The following is a 14,541-nucleotide window of genomic DNA, read 5'->3' on the forward strand; positions in this document are numbered from 1 at the left end:
AGGTATTATATGTGTACATATCTTACCATTGCCCCCCCACCCCACTCCCATACATGCCCTCACCCCCCAATGTTTTGCATCCGTTGGTTACTCTTATAATTATAAATCTGTTAATGAGCATACTATGAAGATGTGACAGAAAAAACATAAAGGGGCAGAGTTTGGGTAGACTGTTAAAGCTAAGTGACTAATGCAGACTGATTTGCTGGAAATTTAAGATGTCAAAAATTACTTGGGTTAGGGTTTTTTCCTCTCTTCTGTCATTATGTTATTAATTTGAAATATGGTAAAATTCATTTGTTTTTGTTTATATTCCATTTTTAGAATTTCCCCCATCCTTGTTGATATTATTTTCTTTTGTTTTGAATATGTGAAACATTAGCATGATTCTGAAAGTTAGAATTGTACCAAAAAATATATACATATACTCAGAATGTCCCTGCTCACTCATTTCTTCTACACTTCTTTCCCAACCATTTCCAGTAGATACTAATTTCATCAAACTCTGTTTCCTCTCTCTCTCCCCCTCTCCCTCTCCCACCCCCTCTCTTTTTCTTGAACAGACAAGGAGATACATGTATATTTTCTTACTTCACTTTCATATACTAAAGGTACCATGTGTATCCATTATTGGGATGAACCATAATTTATTCAACCATTCTCCTATGTGTGGACATATAGATTGTTTCCATTATATGCTGTTACAAACAATACTACCATGAATACCCTTACGCATACATATTTTCATGCTGTTGGAAGTATATCTTAAGGGTAAATTCCTAGGAGACTGCTATGTAAACATATAGTTTTGTTAGATGTTACCAAATTCCTTCCATAACGGTTATTCTGATTTTATACTCCCAACATTAGTGTATGAGTTTCTGTTTTCTCACGGCTTTGATCTTTTTTCCCCCCCATCAATGTTTAAGAGTTCTTTATATATCAGGAATATTGGCCCTTTTGTATGTAATATATGTAAACATTTTCTCCTAGTATTGATGATATCTCTTGATTTAATTTTTTATATCCTTTGCCATGCAAAATGATTTTTTAATTAATTTCATTAATTATTTTTATTAATCTCTTCTTTACTTACACCTGGATTTTTGAATCACAGTGTTTACATTCAGGTTTAAGAAAAATTCATCTGGCCCTAGCTGGTTTGGCTCAGTGGATAGAGCGTCCACCTGCGGACTGAAGGATCCTGGGTTCGATTCCAGTTAAGGGCACATGCCCAGGTTGCGGGCTCCACCCCCAGTGGGGGGCATGCAGGAGGCAGCCAATCCATGATTCTTGCTCATCGTGATTCTCTCTTCGTTGATGTTTCTATCTCTCTCTCCCTTCCTCTCTGAAATAAATAAAAATATATTGGGGAAAAAAAAGAAAAATCCATCTGTGTTTATCTGTTCCTTGTAAGGTTTCATTTTGACATATAGATCCCTGATCCTTTTTTAGTTTATTCTTTTTTTTTAATATATTTTTATTGATTTCACAGAGGAAGGGAAAGAGAGAGAGGGACAGAAACATCAATGATGAGAGAGAATCATCGATCAGCTGCCTCCTGCACGCCCCCCATTGGGGATCAAGCCCGCAATCCAGGCATGTGCCCCCGACCGGAATCGAACCCGGGACCCTTCAGTCCACAGGCCGACACTCTATCCACTGAGACAAACTGGCTAGAGCTTTTAGTTTATTCTTATAAATTTTTATATTTTAAACTTTGTCCAATGCACTAGCAGCTTCTTCCCAGTTTTCTGATCTTTTCCTATTATTGTATTTAGCTAATACTAGTAAATGTCACTTTTATTTTAATTAATATAATTCTCTATTTTTCTAGGAAAATTTTGAATGACTTATCTTCTGATGCACCAGGAGTGCCAAGAATTGAAGAAGAGAAGTCTGAAGAGGAGACTTCAGCCCCCGCCATCACCACTGTAACGGTGCCAACGCCGATTTACCAAACTAGCAGTGGACAGTATAGTGAGTAATAGATATTTCTGTTTTGGAAAGTGAGATGAAAAACTAATGTCTGCATTCTCCTTTAAGGAATTATAAAAATGCCAACCCTTTTCTCAGTCTTGCTGTCATTATTATATTTCCTTTACTGTTCAATATGCTAAGTTCTGTAACGGCAGTATTTTTTTTTCTTCAGGGTTTTAATTTGGATTGCTCAAGTATGTAAGCCCTTTAGATGGCCCTACGTTTTATGCCGATGCATGGAGAGTCTTAGAAGTTTTTTGAACCACTACTTCAGGTTTTAAAAAATTTTTTTAATATATTTTTATTGATTTCAGAGAGGAAGGAAGAGGGATAGAAACATCAATGATGAGAGAGAATCACTGATCAACTGCCTCCTGCATGTCCCCTACAGGGGATCGAGCCCACAACCCAGGCTTGTGCCCTGAATGGAATCGAACCAAACTGTGACCTCCTGGTTCATAGGTTGGCGCTTGACCACTGAGCGACTGCGGTGGGGCTATTATTCCTTTTAATATGAAAGATAGTGTAGTGAATTATGATAGTGAAAGCATAAGGGTTGCTGAATTACATCCTTTTTGGCTTATAAAAAGCAAAGGTTTCTTTTGCAAAATTCAAAGTTTCCATTTCTGTTATAATACTTACCTTTCACCTAAGTCTGTTATAAAGTACTTTTGAGTTCTGCTTTTATTTGATCAAAGGCATTTGTGTGAGTGGTACTTTCTGTTCTTTTTTCCTCGTATCTTTTGTCTCCCAATGTGCCTCATATTGATGATATCTTCCTTTTGATTTGTTCATTAACTTCAGTACTGCCCATTATGTTTTCTCCCATCCCTTCCTTAATTATAAGTTAAATGTACACCTTGAAACGCCTTTCCTGCATTAGTTTTCTAATGCCCTGGGGAAGCCTTTGTCAGGAATATGTATAAAAGTTTGACTCCCAAGTTAATAGTTTTCCAGTTATAACTCAAACTTGGTTTGCATTTCAGCTGGATTAACAACAAATTTGCAAGTAGCAGACTTTTTAGCTCTCTCAAAGCTGAAACTTTTCATAGTAAGTAGAAGGAAGGCATTTTTTACTAAGTTTCTTGTCCACTCTGTAAATTTAATAAGAGTTCAGTTACCTTTTTCCTCCTTAAGTTCTTTGTTGGCAGAGATAAACAGGTACTATCTATGTACGTGTACGTGTGTATTTTTTAACCTTATAACCAGATAATTTGTGTTACTCAAGATGTGTATTCTAAGACATAGATACATGACCTTTATTTTTCTCCTGCTTGAGCACGCATGGGGGAGATAGCCTGCTCCCCTTAGTGACAGTGATTAGCTTAGTGAAGCGAGTCTGACTTGAACTGGGAAGCATGCTCTTTAGGAAAGAGGCATATCAGAATCCAAATAGGAAAGCGAAGTTCAGAAAAGTCCATGTTTACTTGGGCAAACTGCTCTCCTCCAGCAACTGAGGAGATTACTAGTTTTTAAAGGTTAATGCTTTGAGGTTTTTAAATCTTAATCATTATCTTTCTTATTCTGAGTGTATGTATACACATGGCCTTGATGGAACTGATTTAACATTATGTTCTTGATTGTCATTAAGAACCAATATAATGCCTACTTACATACACAACAACATTTATTTGTATTTCTTAACTTATAAAACAAACACATGGTTGTGAAAATTCAAGTGGTATAGGTTCATAGTATTAATAAGAAGTAAAATTCTTTTTCATTTCTTCCCAGTAGTAAGTATTTGGTATATGATCTTTCATTCTTTTTCCTTCTATTTATATAAACACATGTTATCATGTATTTTTATACAAGTGAGAACTACATTATTTATATAGACAATTATATACAAATAGTTATATGTATTGTGTCTTTAACAGCTATATTGTGTTTTATTGTATAAATAGAATATTTATTTAAACAGTCTCACACACACACACACATACTGATGAACATACAGAACATCTCTAGTGTTTCAAATAATGCTCCATGAACATTCTTATATATGTTGTAATGTCTCGGTGAAGTAGCATCCAAAGAGTAGAATTGTTGAATCCTTCCCAGTTGCCCTTCCCAGTGGCTGCACCAGTTTTTGTTCCTTCCATAAATTGGTTATGGTTTTTATTAATACTGTTACTAATTTAATTCATACTTGGTTCACTGTCTCTGGTAATAAAGTCTTGAAAGATTCTATTTTTAGTTAGAAAACATGTGTCTATCATTTTGAACTTGAATTTTTTGTTTCACTGAAGAAAACTGTAACCCATATTGTTTTCCTCTTTATTTTGGCTGCTGAGAATCTCAGCTAAGTTTATGTTTAATTACATTCTTTCCATCTAGATTTTCTGGTAGGGTTAGTATTATATACACCTAGAGACACATCAGTTACTTGACTTCTATCTTTTTCTTCTTGTTTTAATGAATTTAGTTTTATTGAAAGCTATCTGAAATCCTTTTGGAATAATTAAGAAATAATTATTGTATAATAAATATTGAGAAAAACCATGTTTGGTAGAATCAGACTTCAGTTTTCAGAGTACTTTCATATACATTATCTCATTTGATTTTTACAACAATTTTACTTTAGTGGCTAGAACCAGATATTTTTATTTTTACAGAAGAGATAACAGATTCAAATAACAGTTTAGTGATGGAAGTTGGACTAGACCCCAGATCTCCTGATATCTAGTTTTCTCCCACCTTGAGTTCATTGGTAGGTAGCCAAGAAAGCTGTATGTGTTAAATACAATAGAATTTGCTTATTATTAATAAACTCTATATGAAAAATTGTGGTTTGGTTCTCTTAACCTGATTCTTTCAAGTTATCTTGCAATATTAATCTCAGAATAGTTCTTATATATCCCTTTTTTTATCATTGTCAGAAATAAGTAAAACTTATAGGATTAGCTAAAGTGAATGGGCTGTATTTGCCAGTATCTTAATTTCCACAGGTATCATTTGTAAACCAGATGAAAGCCATTAACTGTTATTATTTCTTGATTGAACAATAGGTAATCAATTTTCCATATTCAGATGACTCGGGATATTAGTTACTAGAGCTAGCTGACAGTTAGTCCCAAGTTAATTCCTTTCTAACACACAAAAAGTAACATGCTTAAGTCAGACATGTTGACTAATTTAGTTAAAAATCTATGCAATTTTATATGTAATATTGTAATTTTTAGTCTCTTTGGAAAACTTGAACTCAAACAGGGAGTCTGGAAAAGGATCCAGTTATCTCAATGCTGGTATCCAAAGGATTGTTTCTTCCAAATAAAATAATGAATGATCTATTTCTTTTCATTGACTTTATCTATGCACTCTACCATAAAGGTGAATTCATCTATAATAATAAAAGCATAATATGCTAATTAGACCGACGAAGCCGCCGAGACAGAGGCTGGCGGCCACCGCTGAGGCGGGGTGGGGGAGGGGGGCCTTTCCCCTTGCACAGATTTTGTGCATCGGGCCTCTAGTTGTTTTTATAAAGTGAAATATCTAATAGCATGAGCCAAAGTTGATTACTTCGTAACAGATGAATGATGTGTGGTTAGTTAGTAAATAATAATAAAAAAAATAGCAGTCAAGTTATTTTTTCTCTAGATGATGATCTTAAGCTCTAATTTTGAAGTCCATGAGAGACTCTGATAATTAAGTTCCATGGGACATTTCAGTTGTTTCATTGAGTGGACTTTTGTTATGGTTGTGCATTGCTAGCAGGTTAGAGAAAAGAATGTACTACTGAGCTACTTTATTAATTATGCATTAAGACAACCATTTACTGGGTGCCTATTACATGCCCGTTATTGCACTAAGAATATGAAAGTAGAGAAGAAAAACCACATTTCCTATCCTCAAGAAATTTAGTGAGATAGCAAATACTAAACAGAATATTAGGTAGTTAGTGCTAGAATAAAGGAAGTATGGATCACAAAATGGTACCTCCTCTAAACCAAAAAACTTCAAAAGGAATTCTAATATTTTCTCATTTAACTACTTTTTAAAAAATTAACAGACATTATTATAAACTAGAGGCCCGTTGCATGAAGATTCGTGCAAGAATAGGCCTTCCTTCCCTTGGCTTCGCTCCCGGCCGCTGGGAGCCTGCAAGTCCTCGCTCCCGGCCGGAGCACCACTCCTGCAGCTCCCTCTGCCCCCTGCCCTCCCCTTCATAGCAGGCATCCTGCCCTGCCCGGCCACTCCGTGCCTGCATATGCAAATTAACCTGCTATCTTTGCTGGTTTAATTTGCATACCCACTCCTGATTGGCTTATGGGCATCACTGAGGTACAGTCAATTTGCATATTTCTCTTTTATTAGTGTAGATTATAATGTGGTACATAGAGCCCATTTATATTATAGAAGTTGATTGTGGGTTTCCTGAGCAGAAAGGTACTTCAGAGTACCAAATCCTTCTTGCCAGTGTTATTTGCTGTTATAGTTTCTCCAAGTTTATGTCTCACAAATTACTCTACTTTGAATTTAGTGTGTTGTAAAAGTCCTATATGGTATTAATTAAAATTGTAACAATAAAATTCATTGGGTTTTAGTTGCCATTACCCAGGGAGGAGCAATACAACTGGCTAACAATGGTACCGATGGGGTACAGGGTCTGCAAACATTAACCATGACCAACGCAGCCGCCACTCAGCCGGGTACTACCATTCTACAGTATGCACAGACCACTGATGGACAGCAGATCTTAGTGCCCAGCAACCAAGTTGTTGTTCAAGGTAAGTGAATTCAGGTTTCACAGGTATGGTACATTCTTTGAAAGGTTGAAATTTTATAAGCTCAGAAAAAGTAAGTATAATACTGTAAAACACTGTTGAAATGTAAATTTTTCTTCATTATAAATAAATTTTCCACTAACTCTTCCATTATTCTAATTAGACCAAAATGTCATGGCATAAAAACAACTATTTTCAGTTTTAAAAATATAACTTCTATTTTTAACACCTCTAGAATTTGGGGATAGGAGAAACAGGGTAGGTTAAATGGAAAAACAATGAAATCAGGAGTTAGGAAAGCTAGATTCTAGCTTAGATTCTGCATAGATTTGCTATGTGACCTTGAATAAGACTCAGCTTCTCTGGGCTCATTTTTTTTCATGTATCAAATGAGGGAGTTGTACCGATAAGAAACTGGAGATTCAAATTTCTGTTTCTCTGCTGTTTTATTCAAAAGAAATTTACATCCTCATTTTCTAAGATTATCATTTTTTGTTTCTAATGAAAGCATTTTTTCTGAAAAAGCTTATCCGGTATGTAACTCTGCTGGTCTATGTAGAAAAGTAGTAGTTAAATCCTTGATGAATTATAGAAATAGCTTTTTTCTGTTTAATTTAATTTAACTTAATTTTTTGTTTTCTTCCAATTTGTTTCAGGAATCTTTATGGATAAGAGTTGATCATTTTTCTTTTAAACTATTTTAATATATGGTTTATACCAGATTGGAAATTTGCATATTGAGGAAATAAAAAATGTTTCTAAAAATGTTTTTATTAATAATATGTTTTGCCTCTGTTAGGTAATGACAGTTGTGCCCCATCCCCTCATCAGAGAAGATAATTTTTGAATAATTCTAAAACATCAACTAGAGAGAGTCATAATTTACTTAAAGGGCCCTAATGTATTTACAGAATATATTCTGTTACTAAAAAATAATATTTGAAGAAGATAATACTTTGCTTGTTAATGGGAGTAAAACACCTTTTCACTTTACATGCAGGTACTCAAAAATTGTAAAGCAGGATGTCAGTGAATTTGAATTCTGAACGTCAGTTTGAAGATGGTAACATGTTTAGTATATAAATCTTTTCCACTCAAACTACACATTTTAATTGATATTAACAAATACGGATAATTTTATAAAGACCTTCAAATTCTCTCAGATAATGTTAGGTTCCTTATTCTTAGGAGGGCATATTACTAAGCTGTTTTTAGAAGCAGTTTGACCAGTAGTGATTGTATTTCTTTTCACAAGTAATAGATCATTTAGTTAGAAGACTAATACATTAAACAATGTTTACAGATGATATAGTTGTCATCACTTGGTATACTTTTTCATATTTAGTTTTGTGTCAATTAGAAATTTATAATAGTTGACCATAATGCTTTATTTTTTCTTCTATTTTGCTATTTGATGAAAAATCATGGTCGTTTTTATGTCGTGGCAAGAGTCTACTTGAAATTTTTTAATATGAATTTACCAATATCAAAGGAAGACATTGAGGACTATATCTAGGAAGATGAACCAAGCTGTGCCCTGCTTACCTTTTAGACTTAAGGTTGGTAAGCATGTTAACAACAGAATAGAACTGCATTCCAATGAAATATAAATTAAAAACCCAGCAGATGTAGGTTAAGACTTCTTTCCCCCCACGGTCTATACTAATAAATACATTAAGTTGGGAATTATTTCTCAGTAATTATTTCTCAGTAATGCTGATTCTTTCACCATTTTAGTCAGAATCATCTGTTCCTTCCCTCTCCCCTTTAATCCAAAATGTATGTTTAGATGATGATTGCATACCTAGTTTTACCAGGGCACAGTGCTTCCGTGTCTTACACCACATTCACCGGTTTTCTTTCCAGCGGCCTCTGGAGATGTACAAACATACCAGATTCGCACAGCACCCACCAGCACCATCGCCCCTGGAGTTGTTATGGCATCCTCTCCAGCGCTTCCTACACAGCCTGCTGAAGAAGCCGCACGAAAGAGAGAGGTTCGTCTAATGAAGAACAGGTACATATGTTGTATTTACTGAGATTGGTGTAAGTCTGCTATGTCTTCACATTCTTCCAGATGTGTGTCTTTACATCTGCTGACAATGGGATATTTGTGCTGAATTTTTTTCTGGTAGAATTGATGGATCTTGCTAAAACTTCTTTATTTAATAAACTGCACTTATGAAATGGCTAGCAGTATTATGGATTAATCTTTGATCATAAAGTAGTTTTCTTTCCTGCAATTTCCCCATGACAGGCTTAGTGCACAATTTGCTATATATTCATTATGCTTTAACCAACTAGCTAGTTTATTTAAAAATTGTTTGTTTTTGCCCTAGATGGTTTGGCTCAGTGGATAGAGCACCAGCCTGGGGACTGAAGGGTCCCAGGTTCAATTCCAGTCAAGGGCACATGCTTGGGTTATGGCTCAACCCCCAACAGGGGGTGTGCAGAAGGCAACCGATCAATGATTCTCTCTCATCATGGATGTTTCTGTCTCTCCCTTTTCCTTCCTCTCTGAAATCAATAGAAACATATATATACATATTCCTATAGAGATAGAAACATATATACACACACACACACACACACACACACACATATATTCCTATAGAGATAGAAACATCCATGATGAGAGAGAATCATGGATCGGCTGCCCCTGCAAGTCCCCCACTGGGGATCGAGCCCACAACCTGGGCATGTGCCCTTGACCGGAATCGAACCTGGGACCTTTCAGTTTGCAGGCCGACGCTCTATTCGCTGAGCCAAACCAGCTAGGGCTAGAAATACATATTTTTTTAAATTTGTTTCTTTTCATGAGCAGTATGTTTCAAGATGAATAGTTTCATGTATGTTATTAAAATTAAATGTTAAGTTCTTTTGTAATATAGTAAATGTATGATGGCTAATCCATGGCTTAATGACTATTACCTTTACTCAAAATAGTAATAGTTTAATACTTAAATATTCTTTGAAAATAGATTGTCTAAGAATACCTTGTAATTGACAAAATCTCAAAATAGAATTAGTCATCAACAATAAAAATGCTCCATATCATAAATTCATAGCTGTAAATGATTTTGCCATTAAAAAACAAAATATTTTTATTTGCTTATATTTACCTTAGGATTTTAATATTAATAAAATGAAAATGAGGTATATAAAGATATAAGAAGTTATAAATTGGTGAAAATATGCCTTTGCTGTTCACCCCAAGAATCTTCAAACACTATGAATAAATCGAAAGAAACATAGAGATTGGACATCAAAGATCTGGATTCAAATCCTGTATCTACCCCTTTTACTGTGATTTTGGAAGAACATATTAACCTTTTAAACCTCAGTTTTCTCTTATAAAACAGGAACCCACAGCCCACCCAGGGTTGCATATTTCAGAATCTAACATAAATGGAATCATACAGTATGTAGTCTTTTGGATCTGGCTTTTTCACTTAGCAAAATGCATTTAAGATTCATTAACTAGTGTTGCATGAATCAATAATTGGTTTTATCTCTGATATTTCATTGTATATATGTACTCTGGTTTACCCTGAAGTTCATATTAGTTGTTTCCAGCTTTGGAGGATTATGAATAAAGATACTATAAATACTTACATACAGGTTTTATATGAACTTTCAGTTCACTTGAGTACATATCTAGGAGTGGTCTGGCTGAGTGGAATAGTAAGTATATATTTAACTTTATAAGAAAACAGCCAAACTGTTTTCCAGAATGGCTGTACCATTTTGCATTCCCACCAACAATGTATGAGATCCAATTGCTCTATATCAAATGTGAGATTGTTTTACATTTAGGCCTATGATCCCTTTTGAGTTAACTTTTGTATAAGGTGTGAGGTGTGTCAGGTTTCATTTTCTGTATATGGACACTCATTCATCCAGCACCATTTGTTACAAAGACTCTCCTTTCTCTATTGCCATTGCACTTTTGCCAAAAATTAACTGACTGTATTTGTGTATGTCTGTTTCTGGACTATCTAGCTTTTTTTCATTGGTCTGTGTCTCCCCTTTCATCAATATCATGCTGTCTGGATTACTATTAGTAAGTTTTGAATTGGATAATGTGAGTCCTCCAACTTTGTTCTTTCATAGAATTGTTTTAGCCATTCTGGTTTCTTTGCATTTTCATATAAATTTTAGAATCAGTTTGTTGATGTCTATGAGAAAGTTTGCTGAGATTTTTATTAAGATTGTGTTGAGTTTATAGGTCAAATTGAGGAGCATCTTAAAAATACTGATGCTTTCATTCTATGAACACAATATATACTCATTTTCCAGCATACAGGACTTGGTTCCTTTCTGGAGAGTCCAGGAGAGAGTGTCTCCTGTCTCCTTGCCTTTCCAGCTTCTAGTGGCTACCTAACATTCCTTGGCTCATGGCTCCTTCTCCGTCTTCAAAGTCATCAGTGTAGCATCTTGCTGTGTCTTCCTTTTATAGTCATATCTTCTGCCTCTCTGCCACTTTTAGAGACCCTTCTGATTACATTGGCCCCACTCAGATAATAATCCAGGATAATTTTCCTATTTTAAGATCAGCTGATTAAGAACCTTAATTCTGTCTGCAACCATACTTCTCCTTTACCTTGTCAGATAACATATTCACAGGCTAGTGACTTAATAGCTTGCTAAAAATATTTATTACTTTTAATCTCTTAGATTTTAAAAAAATTTATTTTTAATCTTGGTAAGAAAACATGAAGTTTGCCATCTTAGCCATTTTTTAAGTATACAGGCTCAATAGTGTTAAGTATATTCACATTATTGTGCAACAGACTTCCAGAACTGTTTCATCTTGCAAATCTTATACTTCATAATAAACAGCTTCCCTTATTTCCCCCTCCTTCTCTAGTCCTTGGCAGTCACCATTCTCCTTTCTGTTTTAATGAGTTTGACTACTTTAGATACTTCATAGAAGTGCAGTCATAAAGTATTTGTCTGTGACTGCTTATTTTACTTAGCATCATGTCCTCAGGATTCATCCGTGTTGTAGCGTGTGACAGGATTTCCTTCATTTTTAAGGCTGAATAATATCCCATTGTTTATATATACACCACATTTTAAAAACGTGTTCATCTGTGAATCAATATTTGGGTTGCTTTCCTTCTATCTCTTGGCTATAGTGAACAGTGCTGTTAGGAACATGGGTGTGCAAATGTCTCTTCAGCATCCTTCTCTAAATTCTTTTGGGTGTATTCCCCAAAGTGGGATTGCTGAGCCATGTGACAATCTCTTTTTAATTTTTTGAGGATTTGCCATAGTGTTTTCTATACTGGCTGCACTGTCTTACCTTCTTACCACAGTGCACAAGTTTTCAACTTTCTTCACATCCCCATCAACACTTGTTATTTGCTTTTGTTTTTTGTTGTTGTTTTATAGTAGTCCTAATGGCTGTGAGGGTATTCCTCATTATAGTTTTGATTTGCATTTCTCTAACGATTAGATTGATATTTTTTTTAAATAAATCTTTATTCAGATTATTACAATTATTTCTCCTTTTTCCCCCCATAGCTCCCCTCCACCCCTTTCCCACCCCACCTTCTGCCCTTACCTCCCCCCCACTGTCCTCATCCATAGGTGTATGATTTTTGTCCATTCTCTTCATGAACCCCCCCATACCCCTTTCCCCCTGAGAATTATCAGCCCACTCCCTTTCTATGCCCCTGATTCTATTATATTCACCAGATTATTCTGCTCCTCAGGTTTTTAATTCACTTGATTTTTAGGTTGGCTTGTTGATAGATATGTATTTGTTGTTCATAATTTTTTCTCTTTACTTTTTTCTTCTTCCTCTTCTTTAAGAATACCTTTCAGCATTTCATATAGTACTGGTTTGGTGGTGATGAACTCCTTCAGCTTTTTCTTATCTGTGAAGCTCTTTATCTGCCCTTCAATTCTGAATGATAGCTTTGCTGGGTAGAGTAATCTTGGTTGTAGGTTCTTGCTATTCATCACATTGAAAATTTCTTGCCACTCCCGTCTGGCCTGCATAGTTTCTGTTGAGAAGTCAGCTGACAGTCGTATGGGTGCTCCCTTGTAGGTAATTAACTGTTTTTCTCTTGCTGCTTTTAATATTCTCTCTTTGTCTTTTGCTCTTGGCATTTTAATTATGATGTGTCTTGGTGTGGTCCTCTTTGGATTCCTTTTGTTTGGGGTTCTGTGGGCTTCCTGGACTTGTAAGTCTATTTCTTTCACCAGGTGGGGGAAGTTTTCGGTCATTATTTCTTCAAATAGGTTTTCAGTATCTTGCTCTCTCTCTTCTTCTGGCACCCCCATAATTCTGATGTTGGTACGCTTGAAGTTGTCCCAGAGTCTTCTTACATTATCTTCAACTTTTTGGATTTTTTTTTTTGCTTTTTGCTTTTTCGGTTGAGTGTTTTTTGCTTCTTTGTATTTCAATTCTTTGACTTGATTCTTGTGTTCCTCTATTCTGTTTCTGGGTCTCTGTATAATATTTTTTATTTCAGTCAGTGTATGTTTAATTTCTAGTTGGTCCTTTTTCATATCTTCGAGGGTCTCGTTATATTTATCGGCCTTTTCTAGGATATTCTTAAAAAGTCTTATAACGGTGGTTTTGAATTCTATATCCAGTCGTTTGTTTTCCTCCATTTCTTTCGTTTGTGATCTGATTCTTTGACCCCGCATTTTCACTGAATCCCTGAGTTGGTAAGGTAGATATTTGTGCTAGGTTTCCAATATGGCCCAGTGGGTCTGCTTCCCCAGTTAACCTGAGGTGGACACTCTTGGTGCACCCCTTTGTGGACTGTGTGTACAGCCTTGTTGTAATTAAGTCTTTATTGTTGTTGGTATCACTGGGAAGAATTGACCTCCGGGCCAGTTGGCTGTAAGGATCAGCTATGTCTATGCTGGGAGAAGCCCGGTGCTGGAGACAGCCTTATAGGATTAGACTTGCCAAATTGCAATAGCCTCTGTGCTCAGCTTGGATGGGGTGGAGTCTCAGTCTTGGCTTCCTGTCAGCCCCGCCCCTGCGCGCATGTGCGCTTTCAGTCCTCCGCCTTCCCCAGCTCGAGTCTCCGCCTGAGAGTCCAGACTCCCCCCACAAGAGCGTGGGTCCCCAGGGGCTCGCCTGGAACTGGGGTTCACTGCAGTCAGAACTGGGGCTCGGTGCAGTCAGAATCCTCTGACTCCCCTCCACTAGGGAAAGCCTGTGGCAACCCCCGCAGCCTTTGTGCGCACCGGCGCGGCGCGTGTGCGCACTTTCAGTCCTCCGCCTTCCCCGGCTCCTGAGTCTCCGCCCGAGAGTCCAGACTCCCCCTACAAAAGCGTGGGTCCCCAGGGGCTCGCCTGGAACCGGGGTTAACTGCAGTCAGAACTGGGGCTCAGTCAGGATCCTCTGACTCCCTTTCACTAGGGAAAGCCTATGGCTACCTCCGCAGCCTTTGTGCGCACTGGCCCGTGTGCGCCTTCAGACTTCTGCCTTTCCCAGCTCGCGGTCCGAGGCTTCCTTCCCCCTTCCGCCAGAGGAAGTCAGCCAAGCTCTCAGCCGCCCTTCCTCTCTGCGCGCACAAAGCCCCTTTGCCGTACCTCCAATTCTCTGTGAGCTTTTCTCCTTCCTTCTAGTTGTAGAATTTTCACTCAGCCTGCTTTCCTGTGGTTCTGGATGGTGTCCGTTCTGTCTTTTAGTTGTAGTTTTGAAATTGTTGTGCGAGGCAGCAGTTTAGGTGTTTACCTATGCCGCCATCTTGGTTTCTCCTCTCCGATTAGATTGATATTGAGCATTTTTTTTTTTTATATGCTTGTTGGCCATTTGTATATCTTTGGATAAATGTTTATTCAAATCCTTTGCCCATTT

The 14,541-nt window shown here is 36.7% G+C and overlaps 2 protein-coding genes across 4 annotated transcripts in view; one reads left to right on the plus strand and one right to left on the minus strand.

Annotated features, from left to right (window-relative positions):
* Positions 1 to 14,541, plus strand: part of CREB1 (cAMP responsive element binding protein 1) — a 56,039-nt gene that overhangs the window by 38,807 nt on the left and 2,691 nt on the right. For all 3 annotated transcript variants that reach the window (XM_080667590.1, XM_080667591.1, XM_080667592.1), the window contains 3 exons: positions 1,838 to 1,980; positions 6,531 to 6,713; positions 8,577 to 8,727. In XM_080667590.1, coding sequence (XP_080523716.1) covers positions 1,838 to 1,980; positions 6,531 to 6,713; positions 8,577 to 8,727 — 477 coding nt within the window. The remainder of the gene's footprint in view (positions 1 to 1,837; positions 1,981 to 6,530; positions 6,714 to 8,576; positions 8,728 to 14,541) is intronic.
* METTL21A (methyltransferase 21A, HSPA lysine) overlaps positions 1 to 14,541 on the minus strand; it is a 47,618-nt gene that overhangs the window by 8,595 nt on the left and 24,482 nt on the right. The gene's annotated exons all lie outside the window — the stretch shown is intronic.

Source organism: Plecotus auritus (genome assembly GCF_963455305.1).
Source record: "Plecotus auritus genome assembly, chromosome: 5".
In the NCBI taxonomy this organism is placed as follows: Eukaryota; Metazoa; Chordata; class Mammalia; order Chiroptera; family Vespertilionidae; genus Plecotus; species Plecotus auritus.